The following is a 27,001-nucleotide window of genomic DNA, read 5'->3' on the forward strand; positions in this document are numbered from 1 at the left end:
TGAGCTGGGGCTAAATGTAATCACCATGTTGCAGAGCTGGTTTCTTCTCCTCAGTGAACATCCATCTGAGATCTTCCAGCTTTACGGCCTCACTTAAAGTGAGGGAGAGGCACAGTCTCCTCAGAGCTCTCATTGCTATAGATGGAAAACTGCAGAGGAAAATCCCATTATTATCTGAACCCTACAAATCACCAGTATTGGGTGTAGGCTGTTAACCACATTGACTTTTCAGCCACAGTCTCTCGCTACAGACCCTCCAACTCAAGAGACACAAAAACGAGCTTTCATGAAAAGGCCCTTTTCTCCCTGGACTTCTACTTTCAGGCAAATAAAGATGACGTTTCTCTCTGTCCTTTTGTTGTCTCCCAGGATGGTGGTTGTTATGGTGATCTGTTCTGCAAGGCTCTGAAAACCTATAACATGCTTTGTTTTGGCATTTACCGGCTGAGAGATGCTCACCTCAGCACCCCCAGCCAATGCACGAAGAGGTATGTTTCCACTCTGCTCTCTCACCCCAAATGCAGTGACACAAATGCCCTCTCCTGTCCCCCACTGGGAAGGCAAAGGTCTAAATACAGGCTCCCAACATGCAAATTACCCTGCCATGATTAAATCCAACACTGAGTTTGGAGGATTTTTTCCTTTGGGAAGCTTTTTTTCTTTAATTACTAATAGCAGATGTAAAGACATTGTGGGAAGAAGCCAAATTTTATAGAATAATTTCATCACCTAATTACAAAAGTCTGAATAGAAGCATATCCTCCAAACTCTAGCTACTGGGATAATTCTGTTGGTATTTAATATAGAGATATTTCATATTGCTAATGTTTGAGATAAATGGGTCCTTTGCCATATCTTAGACGCCTATATTTTTACTTAATATATTTTTTAATTGACTCACTTTTTACTTTTATATATTTATTTTAAGAAAATTGTATATTATCACCTTAAGCAGGAAAAAAATAAGTTTTTGTGTGCTAGTTATATTTTTCTAATATGCATTAAAATAAATTCATAGCAGCTCCAAATTAAAAGTACATCCTAGAATTACCAAAATCAGTGCATTTGCATAATATACCTCGGGAACAATGCTATAGAGATGAGTGTTTCTCAGCTCTGCTTGCATATTACAATCACCGGGGGTGCTTTTTAAAAAATACTCTGATTACTCTGACTTAACTGTTCTGGAATGAGAATATATATAATTTTTTAATGTCCAGAGATGACCGTATATAGCCAGAGTTGAGAGTAATTGCTACAGACCAGTGGGTTCTCAAAGTTTAGTAAGCATAAGAATCACCTGCAAAGCCTATTAAAACACAAATTGCTATTCCCCACATCCAGAGTGTCTGATTCAGTAGGTCTGGGGTGGGGTTGCTTAAGAATTTGCATTTTTAAGAAGTTTCCAGGTGATGCTGATATGTCTGGCCCAAGGACCACACTTTGAGATCCACCACTGTACATGAAACACAGTGATTTTTTTAGTCATGTCTGGCGTTATCCGGAGAAAGCTTCATCATATTGAGAACAGTTAAAGCAGGACTGACAAATAGGCATGGGGGTGTTTTATCATCTTCCATTTCATAAACCTCCCACCAAATTTTGAAAGGAGAAGAGTGAGGAAGGACTAACAAGATGCTAGGTCATGGTAAACAAAGATCCTATGACATGTGTCTGGGATTGTCAGAACACACTAGCATGAAAGTCACAATGTAGTTCATGAAACCTCCTGCATGCGGTTGGGCTACTCAGGCTCAGAAGTGAACTTGACATTGTATTGAAAGGGCACACAGACCAGAGGAAGCGCAGCGTGGTTCCCCCATTAATTGGGAGAACTGGCACTAATTAAGCATCTCTGCCAGGGCTCATGGTTGCCCTCTTCTGTTGCCTTAAGCAGAGGAAGATTTAGTTGAGTTTGGAAGATAATTTTTAAGGCCTTGGACCAGCTAGAAGTCCATCTTCCAGATCCTCTGGTAGACCTGAGGGACCAGGCAGTTCCTTATGGTTCAGTCAGGGGTGAATTCTACACCCACTTATCTTCAGGCTGTGACCTCTTTGCTTTCCCATCCAGGTATGTCATCACCAACCCCCCGTACGAGTTTGAACTTGTGCCGACGGACCTGATCTTCTGCTTAATGCAGTTTGACCACAACGCCGGCCAGTCCCGGGCCAGCCTCTCCCATTCCTCCCACTCATCCCAGTCCTCCAGCAAGAAGAGTTCCTCTGTTCACTCCATCCCATCCACAGCAAACCGACAGAACCGGCCCAAGTCCCGGGAGTCCCGAGACAAACAGAAGTACGTGCAGGAAGAACGGCTCTGATATGTGTATCCACTGCCACCGTGTGTGAAACTGTTATCTGCCACTCATTTCCCCAGTGGGTGTTCCCAACAGTAACTTTCCCCATTTTCCCCTGTAGTCCCCCCCCCTTTTTTTACACATATTTGCATATGTATGATAGTGTGCATGTGATTGTCATTTTTATTTCACCACCATAAAACCCTTGAGCACAACAGCAAATAAGCAGAAGGACCAAAAGTTATTTATGATTCTAGGGGAGAAATAACCCAAAGGCATGCTCCCGACATAAATAGCTCACTGCAGGAACGAGTTCACAGATTAGAAGAGAGCGCTTGCGATCAATGTCAGTTATGCAAAGCAAGTTTAGTTCATGTAGAAGAAAAGTTTATTCTGATTTATCAGGATTATCAGGGTGCTTTGGGTTTTGATTTTGTTGTTGCTGTTTTCCTTTCTTTCTTTCTTTTTTTTATACACACACAACAATATATACACAGGTGTTTATTTGAAACAAGCAACCAAAAAGCAAAGAAAACATATCAATTGTTTCCACTCTCTGGGCCGAAGTATCGAGAAGCATCTGAAAGGCTTTCGCCATTTGTGTAGATGATTATTAAGCACCTGCTTGTCATAAGACAACATCAGAGATTTTTTCTTACTCACCAAGGCCTTTTGTCCCAGAGCTAGCTTCCTTCGGGAGTTCCTATGAACGTTTCTACTCTTACTATAGAGGAGAGAATAGTATTCCATTCGTGAATGTATCAAATTCTAGTCATTTAATTTAAGTGAAAAGATCTTTGATTGCATATTAAATTGTTATTCTGTCTCCTTATGCTGCCATATGAATAGCTATTTTTTTTCTTTCACTTTTGACATTTGGGATGAAAAGCCATATGTATCATAAATATCAGATGTAAGTCATTAAAAACTGCCTTCCTGGGACTTTTACATCCTTTAAAAGGTGAATTACTTACCTTATGTACAGAATAAATAATGCTCAGAAAAGAGCAAGTATTTTTCCACACATTCTCAGGGGACCTTTTGACTCCCCTTCGTTTGATTAGCTCGGGCCCCAAGGCCAGGGCGGGGGCCGTGGTCCAGGAGGGGAAGATAAAACCAGCAGCGGATCATGTTTTTCTAGGAGCCCAGTTGCTAAATAAATCAGAATGCAGGAGGATCAAGCCACAGTTGACTCAACAAAGGCAAAAGCCAGCTACCACCTCAAACTGCTGGGACAGCTGCATGGTGCTGGCTGTCCCAAAGCAGAAAGCTGGGGGGAAAAATTCCTCCTCATCAAGGTCTTTAACGTAGCCAATTCACCTAGGCAGGTGACTGACAATAGCGGAGAACTGCTCCTTGTCGTTATGAGGTGGAGGAGAAGAAGATGAGTACAACAGTGAGCCAAACACATTTTGGTATAATTATTCTTTCTTTTGTTTTCTTTCTTTCTTTCTTTGTTTTACAGTTAGTAAGCATGAGTGGAAAGGTAGGAAAATACCCTTTTTTCCGTATACAGTTGTCAGATATTTTATGCATGCAAATCATGCTTCAGGCAGTGCAGTAGAAAGTCGGCCAGCTCCACCGTAACCAAATTCTTGGATGCATGGACTAGCCCTGGCCTGGCATATACATATTTGAAATGTTTACTTTGAAAAAATTCCATGAAACAGAATAGGGGTGGAGGGGAGGAGAAAAATGTCACAGCTGTACCATCTCTACAAAGGTGTTTTTATGGTGAATGTTTTGGGTTTAGATTTTGGATCCCTTGTCCCCCAAAGCATGATAGTTTTGGAGATTTGCTTGCTGTGTGAATTGACAAGCACTTTTACTGACAAAATGGTGAGACTCAGTCAGAACCTCCACCCCCACACCAGAGACAGGGCGGTGCAGTGTTCAAACCGGTAATGGGGTGGGGAATAATTGTATACATGTATATTAAAAAGCCCTATGAGTGCAAGACTTTTTTTCAAATTATTTTTGTCCTTATATATTGATTTATATGTTACTCGTAACTATCTTTTTATATATAATAACTATATATATCTATATATATACACATATATACATATATATGTGTATATATATACACACACATATCCCCTAGTTTTGGATCATGAAGAGCTCTTCATGCATTCTTTGCAAAGGAAGTTATAAAGTTATGCCCTCAGAACATTTATAACTATAAGAATGTGCCAGTTAAAGTGCTCAACAGGAAATATGACAGTTTAAAAGCATTGTAAAACTCACATAGCTTACTTCTCTCTCTAAAGTGCAACAAGGATGAATAGAATGGGCCAAGGTATGACAATTAATGGTTCTGCATGACCTAGCCACTGCTGGGGGTTTTCTTCTATAACGTTGTCCTTGTGAAAACTTTTGTGAAATTAAAAAAAAAAGGAGTTACAAATTTTATTCTGTTATTGGTTGGTTTATTTTTATTTATATTGTTCTGTTTGTGGTTTTCTTTATTTTGTTTTGCTTTTTTTTCTTCCCCATTTTCCCTCCTTTTCCCTTCCCTCTTCTCCTCCTCGTTCCTCCACTTTCTAAATTGCTCAGCGCAATGAGGCTGTGCTGCTGCTACTGCTAGATCCCTTAGAGTTTGTTTTGATGTTCCTGGGTTTGGGGTTGGGTAATCTGGGGGGAACTTCTCTCCATCTGGCTTGCCTTTAAATCTGCACGTGGCCTCCCTGCCCACCTTGGTACCTTGCTCCAAGTCCAAAAGCATTTTCCCATCAAGAAACCCAGCTTCTCCACTTCCCCCCATTACCACCACCCCAACCCAGTCCCCCATCAGTCTGTCCACATCTCTGTGTTCATCTTGGGAAGACCTACTAAATCAAGTGATGATGCCAGGCGATAAACTTTTCTGGAAAACCTTTGGAGCTATTCCATTTGGCAAACCTACTTCTCAGTTAATATTTTATCCTCCTTTTGGTTTAAACCAGGAGGGTTATTAATGGCAAAAGCATTGGTCTTCTTTATGTTTGATCAGTGTGACCTCAAATTAAAACTGTTCAGCTGTATGTATCAACTCAATAGCCCACAGCCAGTTATCTGGGGGCTGACGATTCAGTCTCTGTATTACCCAGGTCTCTCCTGCCACCTGTCTTTCAGACATTTGTTAAATCCCAACCAGAGATTGGGCAGATAGAGAGAAGTAAATCCGAAATGCGTTTTATATACAGTCTGTTAGCCGCTCTGATGAGATGATTTGTGATGGGAATGGAGTGGAAACAGACTGACATGAGGTGAAATTTTGGGATTTTCCCCTGGACTTCAGGCACAAAATTGAGAGTTGACTGTACTTGGGTAATGATATATTCAACGATGACAAAAGTATCATTATTACTTCTATTTTATTAGCCAAAACCACTGTATTATACTTTCCTCAATAGAACAAAGAGTCTCCTCCATTGTCTTCCGTGTGACCCCAAACTTCCCATTCCTCCTTCAGGTTCTCTTAGGAAGGAGGCATACAAGGCTCTTATATTAGTTCTCTCCTCCTGCCCCTCCCCACCAAGAAAAGAAACAAGTAGGCAAGGATAGAAAGGGAAGGAGTTATTTAAAGAGAAAATATGTGCATTTAAAAAGAACGACAGCCAGAAACTCAATTATCTGCACCATTCTACAAGAGAAGCACTTTGTAAACCATTCAGTCCAATTTGCTTTAGGCTTTGAAAGGGCTGAGCCTTAAGTAAGTGGGTAGACCAGGAGCAGTGAAGCCTTCTTAGCCGCAATGCTCAGATGATCATGAAATCATCAACATCCCTAATGACTGCTACCCGGGGTCCTTCCTGAAGCCAGTTCAAATGGATAAAGAGAAAGCTGGACCCTATTCATATAGTTAGATTTTTACCACAATTGAGAGAAGTTTCAAATTCTGTCACAAATATTAAAGGTTATGACCCGGAACCTTACAATAGGTGCTCAATAACTACTTCGAGACAAATTGACCTTCAACATTTTGATACCTGTCATCATTTTATAAATTATCTTTACCCCCTTGGCTTATCTTTCGAAAAAAATACAACGAATGCCTCTAGGTGCTTCACGATGCTCTGTGCTGTTGGTACTTCCTTGAGCTAGGAACACAGCTTCTGCGAAACGGGAACAGCCCTGTAACCCTGTAAGTTCAGTGAGTAGAGAGATGACTGTGCTTCCTGCCAGCACTGTCAAGATCCCAGATGACCAGAAAAGCCTTTTGACTGGCTCTTCCTCAGCCTGGGAAAAGCCTCAAGGTGTCTGCATCCCAATAGAGACAATTAAATCAACCTGCCAGGTTCCTGTAGCGACAGGCTCCTGAAGGAGAAAGAGGGGAGTGCAGAAACTCAGGGCCTGTGGAAGTCAAGACAGGGTAAAAATCAATGTCTCAATCACTTCTTTCAGCCCATCCTTGCTTCGTCATAACACGATAAAGAAGTAGCTGAGGGCACCTGTCACTAGACTTGTTGACTGTGTCTCACCAGGAGATTGCACATTTATTGCACAGGCACAGGGAGTTGAGGGGGATTATCCCCTGCCATCTGAAAGGGAAGAGTGAAAAGTCTGCCTTCGGGGTGTCGGCTGGACCAAGGGCCACAGAAGTGGGCGGAGAGGGGGCAATTTGCTCTGCTCAGTGACCGGCAGCATTAGACTTTCAGTTAAAAGAGGCAAATAGAGTCATGGTGGATGATTGCAAAGAAGTGAGACAGTTTTCATAAACAGAAACTGCTCTGGTTTCTGATTTTCATTTCTATGTAATAGCCATAGTTCGCCTGCGGAGAGGAAGGGAGGCAGTGTATGTGGCGGGCAGTCCGCTGGGGGCCTTGGGTTCTCCGGGCAGAGGGTGAGTGTCAGATGGGCTCTCCGCAATGTGAGCTGTGGAACCACACAGCGTTACTCTTGAAGGTTTGAGCTCCTTGTTGGCTCTTACTGTTCTCAGCTGTTATCTCCATCCAAATGGAAGCTTTTCCTTTCAAGTCATTTCTCTGTAAACCTCAGCTTGTGTTGAATGAGAACAGGGCCAATTATTCCAAATGCCGTTGCTGTATCCTTGTCTCCCCTTTAATACACTCTTCTCTGGGGAGTAGTTGTGTGAAAAGGCTGAATCCCACAGCACTGACAACCCACAGAGCCAGCAAAGAGGCTTAATTTTCACAGTGCAGCCTGTTTCTCTGCTTCTGAGTACCCAGGCAGTTATATCAGCCCAGGTCTGGGCCCTCCCCCACCATAGCCCACTCCTCTGGAGGAAGTCCTGACCCTTATTCTGGACTCTTCGATCTCAGTGATGAAAGTAGAAATGGAAGACACAGATGGTTTGAAGATAGGGTAGGGCACCTGTGGAGAGAAAACCAATATTTCAAGACACAGATATCACAGGAGGGTAGCAGCCCTGAACTCCCCAGATAGAACATTGGGTCACCCCTTCCTCTCCTCACCTTCCAAAGGAGGACTACCCAGCCAAACCCTCCTCATCTCTACTGCCACAATCCCCATTCTTCAGGCCAGCACCCCAATTTATACACCTCGATTCTCCACCTCCAGCCATTTGCAATCACACCAAAAGGTACCATCCATCCTTACGTAGTTGTTTAGTACTGAGAGTACTCATATTAATGCTAACCTTACACTAAAAGCCAGCACCTTAGTGATTACCATGGGCCAGACACTATTCTAAGCACTACGTACATTAACTCATCCAGTCCTCATGACAGCCTCAGATGTAGATTGCGGTAGTATCTCCGTTTGAAAGATGCAGGATCTGAGGGACAGATTTGTTCAAAGTCACCCAGCCAGGAAGTGGCAGAGTGGAATTTAAAACTAAAGTCTATGAACTTTTGCCACTTTGCTATAGTGACTGCTAATATTGCTAATAATACTGACAGTCTTAACAGCTCACATTTATGGACCATGTATCTGGACCTGTAGTAAGTGCTTCATGGGCACTAGCCCCTTTTATCTAAACGTCAACGTTAGGAAGGTGCAATCGTTAGTCCCATTTTACAGAAGGGAAACTGAAGCTATGATAAATTATGTGACAACTTGCTGAGAGCCATGCAAGTAGTACGTGAGAGAGCCAGATCAGTTTGACCTTAATCCACAGCCTTACGCCACCTCCTTGGCCTACGCCTCATTGCTTGTTCATGGTGGACAGCTCATGGCATGGCTGGTCTTGATCAGTGACATCACCCAATAGCAGTTCTTTTACCAGCATCTCTCTGTAGTTATATTCTACTAGCCTGCTTACCACAGGCTGTGAAATGCCACTCCTTCCCTACCTCCAGGCAGATCACACATTGTACTCACAGTGATGACATCATGCATCTCATCCTCAAGAAGCTTATTAGCAAATGGAGCTATTTTTCTCTCACAGTGAGGAGTCTGTCACAGCCAGACGCACTGCCCTTCTCATTTTAGGGATGAAAATAAAGCGTCCGGAAATCTTTCCGGCATGTGGGATGAGGCAGGGAGAGGAGATAAACTCAAGGATTGGATTTATCCTGGACCATTTCAGCACTCGTTTGAATTCCTTCCCTGAGTGCTCTTCCTTATGGCCCATTTTGGAGCCACCCATTAGCGCAGTTTCTTCTTTGGAAAGCAAGATTCAATAAACCCAAGTGTCATTGTCATATCGAAGCAATCTCCATTGAAGTAGAATGGCTGGCCATCGATAAAGTGTGTGTTCCTCTGAAGCCCTTTGGGAGAATTTCTTCATAAAAATACCTTTGCCCCCAGACACTTTAGTAAGACGCTCAGAGCATTAATATATTTCCATTTCCTCACCATTCTATTAAACTAACCAAGTCTCCAACAACACGTATATCTATATCTTACAAGGCACCAAATTAAAAAGCCTGTTTCTCAGTCATAATGAAAACCTCAACTCATCACCAGGATGTGCTTTAACACAACTCCTTGTTGTGTTGAAGCTGAATGGTCAAAACACGGGGGCTACTCTGCTTAGATTTTTTTATGGCAAGAAATTTAAAAGGAAAGAGAGAAAGCAGCTTAAATGGGGAAATAATGCTTTCTTTCTTACAGACAGCAGAAGGAAATTGATATTCTCTCTGCCGTGAAAGGTCAAAAAGGCCAACTTTGAATTGAACTGTAAAGACTAAATTCTGAGCAATTATTCTCTGCAGCAGTTGTAAAAATTTCAGCAAATTGTAGCTGTCTTAGGTCTTCCACTCAAAAGACCTACTCGTTTCCATCAGCAGAGTTCACTTTCCCTTCCAACCTGGCATGTCCAACCTAGCACTAAATCCTTTTGCGAAATCAGTCCACATAATGGCTGGCCAAAACCAAGGGCGGCTCAGGCAAACAGCACAGACGCTGGGTTCAGCTCTTCTGAAAATCATCTTTACACATAAACCATTGGAAAAAGTCGTGGTTTGAAATTGTTTCAGCGGCCTGGCAATGCTTTTAAAACATGATAACCATCGCGCTTTACTCCTCTCTGAAAGGTTAGTTTAATCGTAGATCACAAAAAATTGGTTTCCACAAATACATAATGGTTCATCTATGTCACACTTGAACTAAATGGTTTTTTAAATGGAGCTGAAATTATTTTGATGTGTACACAGTCCCAGATTTCTATACAACCTTTTTTAACCAGCCCATCAGGAACCTTGCCTCTAAAGCCTCATTAATAATTCAGATGTGCTGATGACTTTAAAAGATATATGGAATTGAAGCTTAGGGAGAAAAAAAAAAAAAACTCTGCTTGACAAAAAGATAAATGAATGTAGAAAGAAGCTGTAGGAGTCTGGCAAGCTGTAGATCATCTCAGAACAGATTGTAACTTTATCATTCTGTCAGGGGGAATAATTTAAAGCACTTAATCAGTTAGCTTCACTGTGAGGATGTAGCATTATGAATTCCTATCGTCCAATCTGTTCAAATCAAAGTGAACTTAATTATAATAGGTGAGAGAGTCAGCTCAGGAGAGAGGGGGTAGAGAATGATCCAAGAGGCAGTAAGTTTCCTGGGGGGTAAACTGAGCTGCTGAATAAAGGATAGTGAGTGGGGCTTTCACCAGGGCACACCCCACTCCAGCGACACTGTTATACTCAGGGCTCAGGGCACTTGACACAGCAAGAGAAAGTATGGACCAAGGATACAAGCAGAGTGGTCATGAGCTGATCATCGATGCTGAATTTATGAATCATTAGCCAAACAGGGAGACACACACACACACACACACACACACACACACACACACGCTCCTCTGTCAAGCCAGGTGAGCAATTTTTGTTAACATATCAATCCAGCACCCCTGACAAGGCAGTTTTGAATTGTTCTCATTGGCAGGAGAGGAGACCAGAGAGGCCGTTATCTCTATAGCAGTGGATGTGCTTGAAAGTTTTTTCCCTTTTTCTTTTCTTTTCCTAAGCCACTAAAATGAGGCAACTGATTCCCAAGTTAGAATGTCTGATTCTCCCAGTCCCTTCATATCTATACACGTGGGCGATTTCCCAGAAATTTTCCATCCTAGAAAGAGGTGGGGATGAGGGCTGAGTCTTAGGAAAGAGCACTGAACTGCTGAGAGGATGCCAGGGCGTTTGCATTCTCACCCCAGCTGGGGAACGCCCTGCCTCAGCATTCTTTCTCAGCCATCTCTGTATTTAGGGTGGAAATGAAATGCCAAGACTGTGTTGAGCTCCCTTGTCAACAGCTTGGGTTATTATAGGCGGCTAAGATATTGCCACTAGGAATTCTTTTCATAACTTTACACCAACACCAAGTTTTCTTTTTGAAATAAAAACCTTTTCTTCCTCTCAATATCCTCTTAAAACATTGGTTGCTATTCTGATTTTCACTGTCGTTGGCCAGAAAAATCTGTGGGCTTGCTTTAAGATCCCCAAAACTGGCTGCAAAAGAAACAAGAAAGGTATAATTGAGATATTCCTTTAAGGATGCTTGTTACAAGTAAAGGCTGGGAGGAGGAGATCCTGCATAAGATTCTAGATCACTCACTCTGTGGCAGGGACAATGTCCCTCATGTTCCACTCAAATCAATGGATGCACAAATCTTTCCTCTGGCACAATGTCCATATCCAATATTTGATATAGTCAGCATCTCCTCCTTACCAAAGCTTTTCAGGCCACTAAGGGAGCCCCAGGGAACATTGCCAGAGTTTACTTTCCAAGCCTCTTTATTCTCTGAAGTCCACTCACGGTGCCTCCACGTCCCAGTGGCCCATTGGGTCATCACTTGCTTACAGGCAGCAGAGGTATGTTTCGGGTGCTGGGGTTCTCCCACTCTGTACTGTCTCTCTGAGCAATTACTCACCATCAGCTTCTATCGATTACCTTTTTGCATTTTTCGATGAAATTTCCAAAGTCTTTACCCTAGGACTAACTAAGCTTCTCATTTCTCCTTCTTGTTCTCTATCCATTTTGCCCTTTAGCAGAAAAGAAATGGTTTACAGATGAACTGGATAATGCCTATCCCAGAAACATTCAAATCAAGCCCATGAGTACCCACATGGCTAACCAGATCAACCAATATAAATCCACAAGCAGCTTGATTCCACCAATCAGAGAAGTTGAAGACGAATGTTGACTCCCAGGAGACCAGAACTATTTTTTTAAAGCCTGACAAACTTCATAAATGGTGACGTGACTTTTCTTCCTCTTACGTGCTGAATCACTGGTGGAAACATTAGGATAAGCAAGAATTGCAAGAAAAATAAAGTAGACAGATCTTTCTCTTTGTCTGCCTTGAATATCGCTTCCATGTATTTTGGAAAAGAAAATGATTTCATTTATAAATGAACATACTAACATAGTCATGTATAGCCTCTAGCATTTTAAATTATTTTTATTTATTAGAAAGAAAATATATTTTTTCTTTTTTTTTCATTGTCAAATATCTTCCCTTTATCTAACAATGCAAAATCAAAATGAATAAGTGGCCAGATTCCTTAATGAAATTTCTCTTCTATATCTCTTCATCTTTGAGGAGAATGATGGTCACCACCACAATTAATTGTAATTAAGGGAAATGGATTATGAAAACAATTTAAAAATGGTCTAATGATGTAAACATGTATTTTAGTAAATTCAAAAAAGAAGACAAAAGGGGGCAGGTGAATTTCCTAGATGGGTGTATATTTTGGCTGCATTGACACCAGCTGTTAATAAATGCAAACATTTATTTTCACAGTTGAAAGTCATATTTTTGTAGTTTTAGTTTTCATTCTGTATTTCTCACCCCTCTGTTCATATATTTAAAGGGAAGACCTTCTTGCACCTTTTCTATAACTGCCAGATCACGTTCACCTGGCCAACTATTGCTACCAGGAGGGTTGTGAGCATGCCTGGGACGTGGTATTTGAGGACCAGATGCAGACAAGACATTTTGCTCTTTTTGTTGTTCTAATGGTGGAGACTCTTACATGCTGTTATGCTTCTCATTTCGTATCTCCAAACCACCCAAGCAAGTAATTTCAACTTTGGAAGGGTCTGGTGGACTTTCTCCCCACTTCCCAGGTCTCAGAGCTTTTAGCCTGAAAATTTGTAAACACCAATGAATAGTTTTACTTAACAATAGAATATATAACACATTCATTCTTTTCACTGAACTTTTGTGTAAAAGCCAGAAATTTTCCAAGGAGATGACTTTTGCCCAAATTTTAATTTTGCAGACTTCCCTTTAGCTGCTGGGACAAAACACACAAACTTGCTACAACAACATAAAAAATAATAACAAAAGGAAAGCAACAAATACACTTAATAGAGACTGTTAGAAAAGGCCTTTGAAAATTACCAGTAATGAAATCAAATCTATCAGCCACTTTAAACTGTGGTCAAAAGATTTTTCTAGCCGTCAGACACAACTATGATGTCTCCGAGCTCTGCTATCACTTGCATGCTCAGTGTACAGTTGTCCAGGCAACTGTTATGTTCCAAACAATTAAGCAAGTCTTTCGACTTCACAATTAGCAATCTTTGATACAATCATCAGGGTCTCTGGAGAAGCATGGATGTGATAGTGATTTTTATTTTCTTAAAAATGTGAATTGTGAACACTTAAAGAAACCAAACTAACTAAAATATTCCCTAAAGTCCCATGATATCTATTCCATTAATTCTTTAGGCTATGACCCTGTGGTACCTAGTATGTTAGTGCAAATCAGATCAGAGCCAAGCAATGAAATCGCCATGAGAACATATGTCCATTAAGTACTCCAATTACCAACGTAGGCAAAATGAGCTTCCACCTCTGTCCACTCCCTGAAGAGCCAATGTAGTTGTGCTTCCACCTTGTAGGCGCCTTCTTAAAGTGGCTTGTCAGACTGTGGTTACCCTGTCGTCACATTTTGTAGAATTAGTTCTATAAAAGTATTGTGAATATAGTGTATGTCCAATTGGATTGTTTGAAAACTGCTAATAACCAATCACTAGTCTACTCAGCAGACTAAAATGATGTCCGCAGTCTATATTCAGGCTTACAAACATTTCCTGGTTTCCAACAGAAGTAAAACGGGTTTGTGGGCAAATCCCTTGCTAGGATTTTACAACTTTCCTGAAAGCTAGGCCTTCTTCTACATAACGATTTTGCATTGGGGTCACCTTAGTACATTCACATCAATCCACGCTCTTCTTTCCTTCATGAACCCTAGTGGGTTCCTGATAAGCTGATAACATTTCTGAATTTGTCATAATTATTTGGTCTCCTCTTGCAGGTGATGGTGGCCACCTAAATGATCTTCCATTAGAGGAAGTTAGGCCGCGGTGTCCCATGCCTACTGCCCTCTCTTCCCCATCTCTCAGTATCAAGGCAGTCTGGAAGCTAAGCGCAAACTCCATGTCCATCGTGGCTACAGATTTGAAATGGAAACTTCACCTTTTTTTAAACAAAATGGCTAAGATGATTTTCTACAGCAAAAGGCTCCCCCTCAAAAACCAATTCGCAGGAATCCATTTTCTTCTAAGGTAGAGCAGCAAGCTCATGCTGTTTTGCCGTTGTAGTAATGAATTGTTCTGGGCCAGAAAATAAAATCAGGCATTTTTTAAAGGAAGTATGCAAAATGACCAGTTGGTAGCTCCTTTGGCAAAAACTGGTGCCTGGTAGATTGAAAGTGAAATGAAAACAGAAACTAGATTGTAAGACCACTGAAGGGCTCAAGGGCATGCCAGAGCTTCCTGATTTGCTTCTATTTGTTGAGATCTCTGGCCCTGAGGGGGTCCTCATCCCACCCCACTGTGACGGACCCGTCTTTCTGGCTAAATTCAGCATAGACCAATGATGCTCATCATTGGGACAGTCCGTGTCGTAAGGTTCTGATCTCCCACCCCAGTTTAGGATTCCAGAAAAGCCATTTTTCCAAACTAATGACTCTTGGGTCCTTTGGGAATCAAAGACTCACCAACAGGCTATTTAAAAAGCAGAAAGCCTCTACTTAACAAAGACATCATCACCATCATCATCTTTCTCGTTAAGAAAACTTTTACTTTCATCTGAGCAATTTTGTATTTTAAAATATCACCTTGAACTAATATAGAACACCTTAAATAAAAGTGATTGTGACTAAGGTATATTGGGGACGCCTGGAAGCTCTTTCCTTCCAAAGCTTAGGGCATCTTATGATGTACTTTGTAAAAATTTAATTGAACACTTTAAATAAACAGGCAATTAAAACTGGTTAGGATTGGAAAGGGGGAAGTGAGAAAGCGTAAGAAACTTGGGGATATTTCCATGTTGAAAGGCATAGGAGTCCAATTTTCCTACTTAGGGTTTCATATGAGGGTTCAAGAGCTACATCTGCAAATAACTAGCTATGCACTTTGAAAATGTTCTCTAGACTCTGAGTCTCAGTGACCTCATTTGTAAATGAAAGTGATTCATCTAGATGACTCTAAGGTCCCTTTCAGATCTGAGAGGATGTGACCTAAGTTAGGAGTGGGAGAATGGGAACAAGCCAAGCCCTTGGAGACAGTCTTGTCCTGTCCTAGAATAATGGTCCTTCTTGCTGCATCACCCAAGCAATACTCTGGAGGGTAGTATGCATTTTCTGCTCTGGACATATAGTAATTAGGTTCATTCCTCTGCTTTACACTTTGGAGTCTTCTTAGGGTCAAAATACAAATTTCAAAATTCAAATTCATCTGAATCACGTTGACCAGATTTTTCTGCATTTTCCTAGGGTTTTCTTCTCAGTTTCATCTCTGCCTACCTTTTTTCTTGGTTTAAGGTTCAGTTTTTAGTAAATCCCTGCATCTCTAGCCCATATCTCCATTTCCAATATGTTGCTAGAAGCTCATGACTCCTGAATTCCTGCAGCTTTTCTCATTTTTACTTCTGCATGTGGATCTGGGCTTTAGGAAGTAATCAGTCTTACATCTCACTTCATTTCCTGTCCTCTGTTTATTTGATTTTTTTTCTCATTATACTATCTCCTTGCTACTTACATTCACAGATCTAATTTTGATCTATCATTTTTCATTGTCAAAGAGAACCTCAGTAAAGGAAGAAAGGAAGGAAAGGACAAAAGGAGGAAGAGAGGTAGAAGAGAGATCAAAAAGGTTATCGCACCAATTGACTGGGACGTGAGCCACCTTGCTCATAAGAGACTAAGAAAATCCATTCAACTTGGACATGGAATTCTAGAGCAGAATCTGTCCACTTTCTATCCTGTCTCTATAGTCTGTTTTCTATTGTGTTCCTATTTGCTGCTTTGGAATGGTGGTGAAATCACCAATCACTGTGGCCCTTGAAAGGGCCTTTGCTAACTAGAGCTTGACTCACCTTTTGTAAAAAGCAGAAGGAACTGAGAATTCACTTACAACTTCCCTGCTAAATTACTTTTCTGCCCCTCCCCTATTCACCCCAGGTTCCCAAAGGCCATTTTTTTCCTATCCAGTAAAGATGATTTAACATTTAAATCCCATGATCATTTGAGGAGGTGATGTGGCTCTTTGGATTTATTTACGAGAGAATAATCATTGGAAAGGATTTCCAGTCAGTTGGTACTAGTGGGGCCATATTGGTTGTTTAAGTGAAATCTGTTCTGATTAGTTGTTGCCCACGTAATGCCAGTTGTTAACATTTTCAAAATATCCATAAAATAAGACAATTCAGAGAATACTTTTATCTTTATTTTTATCTCCCAAGGAATTACAGAGCCTAATTTGCCACTCCTATGTTAAGCGTGCTTGGAACATGTATGAAGAGAAAGGAGCCCATGTGCCCAAAGGCAGCAGCCCTTTAGCCAAACAACGGTTGGAGACACCATGATATCACAGCCCCATGTGGTTAGACCTGGGGAGGAATTTTGAGTTAGATTATTTGTACCAGACTTTCATTTTGCCTCATTTTTTAGCATGAAAATGGGCCTGAGACTTCTGCATCTAAAGACAGGGCAAATTCAGGACATACATCAAGAAGTTGGGAAGAAAAAACAAAAACAAGAGGATATAAATAGTATTTTGAAACGCCATCAACCAGAAGCATGTATGTGGTGTTAAAAGTTAGTGCTTTGGGTTGAAAGGAGAAAGAGGTTGCATTGAACTACAATGTGTTGGGCAGAATGCAGAAGAATATGATGCTTTGGGCTTTGGAGGTATTTCAGTAGGAAAGAGATGGCTGGAGAAATGTGGAGTATAAGGGTTTCCAGGAGAGGGGGCTTAATGGGCCATAGCTGATTGGTTAGAATACCATTTCAATACATAGACCATTTTGTCTATGGCGACAAGTTTGTGTAGGAAAGCTGAGGGAAACTAAGATGTGACTTAATGGAAGGGTCCTTGGCTTAAGGACCAAGATAAGAGGTAGAGACTTGATTTAGAAAGTCATGGAAAGCCACGAAATTTTTAAATAGTGATGAACCGTGCATTTTTTAGGTTGAAAGTTTTGAGATGTCCATTCTTCCTGGAAGTCATCATGAGAGTATACTCAAAACTGAACATTTTCTCAGCAGCATGGAGTTCTCATGGGTGCACACAAGTCAAAAAAACTCAGCATGCAAAGCACCTCCCTTCCTCAAATAAGTGTCATGGATCATAATAGTTGTAGAAGCTTAGTTGGAGTTATAGGGGTTTGTGTGTGGGCTGGGTATTGGGGCAATGGCTGTGGCTCTGGATAAAGTTGTCTGTGAAAGGAACACTAAATTTGGGGCTCAAGGGAGGAATCAGGCGGAAGAATAAAAAGGAAAGGAGACAGGAGGGGAGCCAGCGAATGCAGGAGGCTGAGAAATATTGCGTTGGATTCATCCAGAGTGGAAGAAGCTGAGAGCTATCCATAAAAGAAGGGCTTGCAGGAAAAAGGAGTAAGGGAAGTAGAGCTAAGGAAAGGGTTACAGCAGCCCCCGTGGATTAGGAAGTCAGACCCACAGAGGTGATTGCACGTGGGAAGCATGGGTGAGTTCTCTGAAGGAGGAAGTGTAGGTATGGAAGATCAGCTGGCAGAAGACTGTTAGGGGACTACAACTATATTTTTAGGGGCTAAAAATACCAAAATAAGTAGACAGTCTTGAGATAGCAGATTGAGGGTACCCCAGAACCAGGATAATGGTAAACAAGAGAGGGGAAATTTAAGATAGAGAGGGTGGGTCATCTATGAGGTTGGAGATGAAGGGTATTGGAGATGGTGACTCAGAAGTAAAAGAACTCACTTGACAAGGGCAGGGACTTTGCTTATTGTCTTTATCTCCAGAGCTTGTCATGAGGTCTGGCTCAGGGTGGGCAGTCAGTTGGACACTATGTGTTCCTTTGGACGCCATGGGCAATGGAGGTTGGACAGGATTTTAGGTCGCTGGCATTCTTCCTGGAGAAGGGCTCAAAACAGAGGGATCTTGAGGTGGGCCTCTTATTCCACTTCCCTGTTCACTTCACTCATTGTTCCTCATCCTCCACTGAACAGCACACACACTGGCAGCTTTGGTTTCAGGGTTCTTAAAATAAATTTGACCACCACCTTGTGTTGGTGGCTTTTCTGGACAGGCAGCATGAGGAGAGAGGTTTTCTTCTAGGTAGATTTTAAATTTAAAAAGGTTTCCTTTGGTCTGTTTATCCCCTTGAGGACTTCTGTGTTTCTTCTCCTCCACCTTGCTCTTCAGCAGAACAGGGACGAAAGTGACACCAAAGTTCTCCAGTGTGCCTGCCTTAGGAAGCATTACCGGGCCCGCTGTTCAGAATCTTAGACAGAAATGTACACATGGCGCTGACACACGCCTGCCAGAGCAAACCAGAGCTTTCCTCCCAGGGGATTCAGGGTCAGTGTGAGAAAGCAGCCAGCAGGTAAGGGAGCCCTGCCAGCAAGGCTGAGGGAGCCCCACTTCCACACTAAACCAAAACCCCAGCTGCCCCAGAGCGGCCTGCTCCCCTTCCCCTCCTTCCGCTGAGTACAGCCTGAGACACATGTGACCAGAACTGCAACATTTCAAATGTAAACCAAGACTGCTTAGAAATCCTAATTAAAATGTTCCATTCCCAGGAGGCGCAATCACATCCTGCCTAAAACTTCTGGCCCACATCCCCCAACCCAGACGCTGAAGAGAAACCTTCCCCCCCTTAGCCCCAAAACCGGCTCTCAACATTCCTTCAGGAGAGAAAGAGAAAAAGTACTCTTACACAGAGGTCAGCCTACGTGTTCATTAAGGAAAAAGAGCGTGGCTTATTCATCTGTCTTTCACACTTTTGATTGTTGGCATTACGATGATGATTAATTACTATGACCTAATAGGAAGTGGAGGAGAGAATAAATGCTGGTGCTCTGAAATGATCTACGCAACTCTGTCATCTGTAACAACCAGTGATAACTCTCTTGTCTTGTAAAAAGGGTTTGTACATAACTTGTACATGGTTTCATTTTGTATTTTTCGCAGATTAAAAATTTATGTATTTGTGTTCTAAAACAATGAGTGTTTCTTGTGTCTCTGTAGCACCCACATGGCCATGGGGGTGGTGAGGGGTGGGTGGTGATTGCAACAAAGTCCCTGAGTTCCTGTCAGGCTGCTTTAGCAAAGTTGTGGACTGATAGAAGCCACAGGCTTGCCTTTCCAACTTTGAGCGCAAACAGACCCCCAGACCTCCAAGGAGACTGTCACTGGGTGCGAGCCCAAGATTGCAATGGACAGTGGAGGAGAGGGAGAGCTGCTGTCATTAGATGTAGCACCTGAGAATCCCTACAGGGCCATACCGTTGCCAGCGGGACCACATGCTCCTGCACAAGGCCCCAGCATGCAGACCTCTAAAGAAATGAGCAGCCTTCAGATAGGCCCTTGGAAAGTTAGAACGTTTCTCTCCTCAGCCACCTGCTCCCAAGTAGTTACCCTTTCTTGACATCTGCACAGTGAAGCAATGTTCTTTTCTCCTACATCTGACTTATCAAAACCCAGGACAACCTTCTAAAGGTTTGACTCATCCTGCCCCACTCTCACCCCTAATAAGGTGATAGATGAAACTTTGTCTCAAGGCAAAAAAAAAAATGCCTCTTAAAAAATTAGTGCTGTAGTTTCAGGGCCATGGTTTAAATCTTCTTCAGAAACTCTTTGGGGGAGGCTGGCTGCCAAGGTTAAGGCTAGTCTAGCCTGGAGCAAGGGAAGGACCTGAACCTTGGAGAAAAGCCATTGAAGTTGTATGTATGTAATACATATAATGTATTGACATTTAATGTATTCTAGAGATTGTCCCATTTGTTCATCAGTCAAATATTGACTGAATAGCTATTATGCTCACATTCCTCTACTGGGAGCTGGGGATACGACAGTGGGTAACATCCTGATCCCAGGCTCCAGTCTGGGGAGGGATGGAGCCCACAAATAAACAGGTGATCGTCATGTATTAAAAATTGATCTATAGGGGCAAGCACAATATGCCATTGGGAACACATAAGAGAGGCACTTAGCCATTTGCAGAACAATCTACCAATTGCTTGATCCTTTCAAAAACTAGTCCCTATTCTTCCTAATCCAATACAGCCCAAACCAGAATTCATTCACAGGGGTCAGCAAAAGCGGGTTTACCTGTCAGAATGTGCCAATTCCCGACTATCTTTGCATTCCAGTTTGTCAACTTGCCTTCGCCAATATTTGCTAACAAATCTGAACATTGTTGGGGAATGTAATTGCAGAGCATATGGTCCCCATTAGTTAGGCAAACTCCACTGCCAAAGTCGGCTCCAAGGAAGGAGTCTGCATAAAGGATGAAGTATTAGGAAAAGATCGACAGTGACAGAGAAAGCAAATAAAAGAGATGAGACAGTGAGTTACAAAATAGCAGGCTCGGCACTCCCAGCACAATGAATGTGGAACATATTTTTCTATTTGTTGAGAAAACAATATATGTGAATTTGTGCTAAAATCTCCCTGTAGCAAAAATCAAAGTAGACCACTCACCAGAATCAATGTTAACTGCCTTGCGACGTCAGATAAGATAGATTCTGCCTGGGAGAAAAACTAGGGGGAACAGAATAGACAGCGTGCAAAGGAAATAAAGCATGAACGACATCAAAATGTAAATGCGGGCTTACCGCTATTTTAAATGGCAATGGACCAGCCCTTTGAGAGAAGAAACAGAATCTCCTGCTTACTAAACTTTCGCATTCAGAGAGTCTGAAAATGTAGGCTAAAAATCAGAGATACGAGGTCCCCCAAGACCTGGAAAGGGTGACTGGGCAAGGTGGGAGCGTGGGGTGTCGTCAGGCAGAAGGCAGGTCCCCTGCTTCCTCCAGCCTAGGAAAACTGCGGAGGAAGTGGGGCAGCGTCTGCGCCCACATGCACCCTGACAGCTTGGCCTGCTGTTTCCAAAGAGCTAATGTGGGGGCCTTTACACCCACTGTGCACCTCATGCTCCTTGGTTTTCAGTCTGTTGTAGTTATCTCACCCATACCTAATCTGACAGATTTTTTTTAAAGCAATTTACCTTAATCAGGTCTTTCCAAAAATAAGCAACTTTGTTTTTGTAGAAACAACAATCTCTTTCTTATACTTTTATTTCTTTGGTTAACATACTATTTAATTGAATATCATACTACAATAACAAGTACAAATGTTTAAACAATCTTGGGACTGCTGGCGAAAGCACAGGGAGACAGGTGCAGTAAAGGGCAGCCCACAAGGCATACAATGTCAGTGCACCATGGAAAGCAGTGTGCGTGTTCACAAGGGGATGGAGAGAGACCATCAGCTAACCCAGCTAGTCGATAAGTAGTGCTTGGTTAAGAGGGCTTCTAATGGAAGTGATTGTAGATGTCTTTCAATGAGGGAGGAGTTAAATGAATTTATTTATTCATTCAATGGAGTACTAGGCACCTAGTAAAAAGGATGAGGTAGATTCATGTGTATCAGGCAAACTTAGTTGGCAAATAGGTCTCATAGGCCAAATGTGGTCTGCTGCCTGTTTTGTAAATAAAGTTTTATTGGAACACAGCTGTGTCCATTCATTCTATATCATATATGGCTGATTTCTTGCTGTAATAGCAGAGATGAGTAATTGCAACAGAGACTGTATGGTGTGTGAAGCCTACAATATTTACTACCCTACCTTTTACAGAAAAAGGTTGCTAACTCCTAGCCTATATTTCATACAGGGAGAAAATACAATGTGTAGTAGGATCCCATTTCTGTTAAATGTTTAGATATATTTATACATTCATTAAAATTTGGAAGGAAATAAACAGTGATTGTCAAGGTAAGGCAGGAGGCAGGGGGGAAAATTGGGAGACGGATGCACTTCATATATTTTTGTTTTATTTAGGTTTATGTAGATTAAACATGCATAATAATCATCAGGAAAAGTGATTAAGATACTTCTTTTGAGGAAAAATGAATAAATAAGGGCCTAAGGCCACTAGCTTTACCAGTATGGAAATGAAGTTCTGCTCACTCCATAGACCATTCTAGGGCTCCACATCTCCTAGTTCCCTATTTCCAAATGTCCAGTATGCAGCAGGCAAGCCTGAGACACAGTGACATTTTCTCTACCATTCTGAGTGTACCGCAGTTGTTGAGCTCTGGATCTGCCAGACAAGCAAGCATGTGTCCTTTTCCACCACAAACTGTTCTTCCTGTAATTGAACCCCCAGCACCAACACGGCACCCTCTGCACAGCTGCGGGAGCAGGATGCAGGACTGAGCCGCCTCACTCCGAGCTCCAAGGCTGCACTCTTGCAAAGGCCTCAACTTGGCAACATCAGTCTGGGTTATGGCCTTATTCTGTTTTGCATAGTCTTCTTTCTCGAGGTATCTTCCCAATAAAGGATATGTCTTTTAAGGATCTTTTATCCATTAATTAATTAAAGCAAGAATTAATTAATTAATTATGATAGATCATGCATACTAGTCGCACACATCTTAAAGGTATGAAATAAGTAAACAGTGAAAAAAAGTCTCCCTCCTATTTCTTAGTCACCCAGCTCCGCTCCTTACAGACAATCATGATTAAGTTTCTTTTTTATCCTTCCAGAAATAGTTTATGCATTTACAAGCATAATTCAAGCATAGTATGCTATACACTTTATTTACACTCTATATAGCTTTTTAAGAACAATATAATACATAAGTTGTTTTTTAATTCCATCCATCAATCTTTCTAAGGGCTACATAATATTTCATATAAAAAGTAATTTATTGAGCATTTTTCCTACTGACGAACATTTAGGTTGTTTTCAGTCTTCTTCTATTTCATTCACAGCTCCAATGAACATACTGTGCATATGTCTTTGTGCACAGATGTGAGTATGACAATAGGATAACTTCCTAGAACTGGAATTGCTCTGTCATTTTAAAAAACGTTTTAACTGTATTTGATATTGTCGAATTATCCCCAGAGGATGGTGTCTTATATCATGGTTCTTCCATCTATCACTGAGTCCCTGGTTTTCCACACCCTCTTCAAAGTAGAATATTATGTAAACCAGGATGCTTTTGACTGCAAATAAGAGAAGACCCAGCTAAACGTGGCTAGGACATTACATGTTTATCATCTGTTAAAATGAAAAGTCCAGAGGTGAGTTGGTTACAGGGTTGGTAGATGCAAGAATGCACCATCTTTACCAAGAGTCCCAGCACTTTCCATTTGTGTGCGCTGCTGCTTTCAGCGTGTTGGCAGCATCTGTGCTTGTGGTCAGACGATGGCTGCAGTTTTTTCAGCAGTCACACCAGACACAATGATGTCCTGTGAAGGAGAGGACATTTTCTCTCATGAGACTCTTTCTATTATAGAGGAAACGTTTTCTAGGGGCACCCAGCACACTTCACTCAGGTCCCATTAGCCAGGATGGGGTCCTAGGCCCACACCCAAAATAATAGCCAGAAAAGGATCCGACAGTAGTGTTTGACTTAGATTTTGAGCATTCACGGTTTATCCGTGTTAGACCGGGATCACCTCCCCCATTACATGGGTTGGGGATCAAGCAAACAAAAGACGAAATTGTCACAGAGTGGCCACCACATAGTGGGCCATTCTGGGAGTTGGAAAATGGACTTTCACTGTCACCTAAATTTAAATTTTTAAATTGTGAACAAAGTTAAGCATCTCTTCATATTTTTATTGCCAATTTTTCCATTTATATTTTTTCTTATTGAACTTCCTAATTTAAAGTTATACATTTCTTTAATTTGTACATTAAATTTCTCTTTAAAACTTCAAAAGCAGCACATGCTCACCACAAACAATGAGAAGATAAAAAAGTAATCTCACACCTCCTTTATTCTCTCAATCCCCTCAATTGTGAAACCAATCTTAAGACATGCAAATATATAAAATTATGTGGAGAAATGTTTAACAATTTTTTGGGAAAAAAGGGCTCATACTGTAAATATGAATGTGCAACTTGCTTTTCTTAAGTTAAAAATACAAAAATAAATTCCCTCCAGATTAATAGAATAAATTTAACTTATCCTTTTACATATTAAATTATCACAATAAAAAGATACTGAATTTTACTATTTTGTATTATGTACTTATCTAAGTTAAAAAGCCACTCATTTTTATGGCATTCACGCTGTTTCCTTTTTTTCCCCAACCTCTGGAGTTCCCTTCTCTCTGGGAGAGCAGGGGTGATGCTCTCCTGAGGAGACACATGCGAAAAAGGGTGTGGCCAATGCGATGAGTCTTAAGGATCGTGGTCTGTAGGTTAGAGTTTTTGCTTTGCTCACCAAATCCCAACAGCCTTAAATATATCAGAGGAAAAAAATGCTGTTAATGGATAACCATTAGTGGTACTAAAAATGGAATATATGCAGTCTGAAATTTCAGAACTAAAACACTACACAAAGCAAAGCAAACATAGGCATATCATGAAAGATTAACAAACAAAAGAGGAGACAAAAAATAGAAAATGCGATGGCAAATTTAAGACTGGACATATTATATATATAAATAAATAAAAATGAGTTATTATTTTTTAAAAAGACTTATGATGGAAAAGTAAAACCTAAAAGTATGCTGTATAAAAATGTTAACAAAAAAGAGACTTAGACTAGTTGAAAGTATAAGCATGTGCAAAAGCATTTTGGGCAATTATAATTTTTTTTAAGCAGAGGATACTAGGTTCTTAATATTAGATGATGTTTAACCTCAGGACAAAAATCATTAAATAAGAAAAATCCTTGTGCTTTTTATGATAAAGGTACGATGCAATCACCCAAGGTCTAACAATCACAGATATCAGACTTGAAGATCACATCATCACATTTCATAAAGCAAAAATATGTAGAATATTTGTAAAATATATGTAGAATATGAAATGTAGAGATCAATACTTAGATGCAAATTAGTAGTAAAGTAGATTAGTTCATTTGTCTCATTCCATTAATTATCAAGTGGACAAAAATAAGCAAGTTTATAAAAGAATTAATGGACATTATTAATAAAGTATACTCTATATGTAAGTTTCACATACATGTATAGATATTCATATTTATGTACACACAAACATATAAATACTAAAAACAGAGAATACCTTCCATTTTCAGATTCCCATGAAACATTCTCAAAACTATACCACATATTATTACACAAAAAACCAGTAAATGCCACAAATAGAAATTACATACATTATCTAATGCGAGAAAATTAATAACTAATAACAATACCAGAAGGGAAAAATAAACCTACTAACTAGAAATTAAATAATTTTTTAAAGCATAAACCAAATTGAGAGATTATCTAGAAAAAGACAATAACAAAAATACTGCATGCAGCATCTATGGAGTGCTGCTAAAACACTGCTCAAAGGAAAATTCATACCCTTACATATATATATATATATTTATGCATATGTATATATGAAAGAAATAAAATAAATAAACTCAGCATACAACACAACGAGTTAGAAAGAAAATAAATGAAATCAACTTTAGAGAAGCAAAAGAAATTAAATATAAAAAGATTTCAGCAGACATTAATGAATTAGACAAAAAAGTTGTTGAACTAATGCATATGAAAGAGTAATTATATAACAACAGGAACAAAAAACAATGAAATAACAAAGGAGAAAGCACAACTTCATAAAATAAAAATATGAATGGGGAAATAATTACAAATACAAATAATATGAATCTCAAATGTGTTCAACTCTCCTAAAGTAAATTTGAAAATCTGAATGAAATAGAAATCTTAGGAAAATACAAACTGGCGTGGGAAGAGATATAAATAGAAATTGACCAATTGCCATGAAAAAATTAGAGGAATTGTTGAAGTACAATCACCTCTAATACAAAACTTGTTAGGCCTATGTACTTTTGCAGATGAATTCTACCAAAAATTTAAAGAATAGGAATTTCCAATGCTATTCCAGAGCATAAAAAAGAATTAATGCTTCCAATTATTTTATGAAATATTCAAATAATTGCTTATAAAACTTGCCAATTATATAAAAAAATTATGGACCAATTTCACTTATAAATATTGATTCAAATATAGTAAACATTATAAAACGAACCCTGTAGCATATATACAAAATGCATCTTTTAATATTAGGAATTATAATAATATAATTCTTCGTATCAATAGATCTGAGGCAAACATCATGATATCATTTCCATATATAGTGAAAGAGATTTGATAAAATCCAACACCTATTCTTGATCAAAACTTCTAATAAAATAGGTATCGATGATTATTTTCTTAACATTACAAAGAAGGTAAATTGCATTTAAAAACCAGCATTACACACCATGAGGGAACTCTAAAAGTCTTTCCATTCAAAGAACAGTTCAAGAAAGAAAGTCTAATAATATTTAACTTTGTTTATTTTGTCTGGCTTATTTTATCAGATAATAAAAATATGTGAAATGTCTTCAAATTCGGAATGCAGGTGAGGTTTTATAATTTTCAGATTATGATTATGTCTATGAAAAACCCAAGAGAATCAACTGGAAAACACTGACAAATTATAAAAGAATTAAACAAGGTGGCTGGGTAAAAAATTGAACTACAGAAGTCAATAGCTTTCCTAAATACAATCACAAATTATATAAGTGTAAAAATATAATGTAAAAAATATTTTTAAAAACGTACTTCATGTATAAAAACATTAAAATTAAAATATTAATAATAGGCTTAAAAGAAACATTCAATGAAAAGATGCTCACTCAACACCATTAGTCATCAGGAAAAGGTAAATTAAAACTACAATTAGATACCAGTTCACATCCACTAGGATGGTTAAAATCTAAAAGACTGACAATACCAAGGGTTGTAAGGATGTGGAGCAACTAGAACTCTCATACATTGATGGTGGGAATGCCACTTTGGAAAACAATTTGACAGTTCTT

General features: G+C 40.1%; 1 protein-coding gene and 1 pseudogene across 2 annotated transcripts in view; both read left to right on the forward strand.

Annotated features, from left to right (window-relative positions):
- Positions 1–4,920, forward strand: part of KCNMA1 (potassium calcium-activated channel subfamily M alpha 1) — a 711,162-nt gene extending 706,242 nt beyond the window's left edge. For both annotated transcript variants that reach the window (XM_004426905.3, XM_087431991.1), the window contains 2 exons: positions 370–488; positions 2,072–4,920. In XM_004426905.3, coding sequence (XP_004426962.1) covers positions 370–488; positions 2,072–2,321 — 369 coding nt within the window. In that variant the 3' untranslated portion in view covers positions 2,322–4,920. The remainder of the gene's footprint in view (positions 1–369; positions 489–2,071) is intronic.
- Positions 4,921–18,435: 13,515 nt separating this feature from the next.
- The window catches only part of LOC101391485 (T-complex protein 1 subunit gamma pseudogene), a 181,941-nt pseudogene continuing 173,375 nt past the window's right edge, over positions 18,436–27,001 (forward strand).

The sequence above is a fragment of the Ceratotherium simum genome, chromosome 6 (genome assembly GCF_057802395.1).
Source record: "Ceratotherium simum simum isolate JZ-2026a chromosome 6, ASM5780239v1, whole genome shotgun sequence".
Taxonomy (NCBI): domain Eukaryota; kingdom Metazoa; phylum Chordata; class Mammalia; order Perissodactyla; family Rhinocerotidae; genus Ceratotherium; species Ceratotherium simum.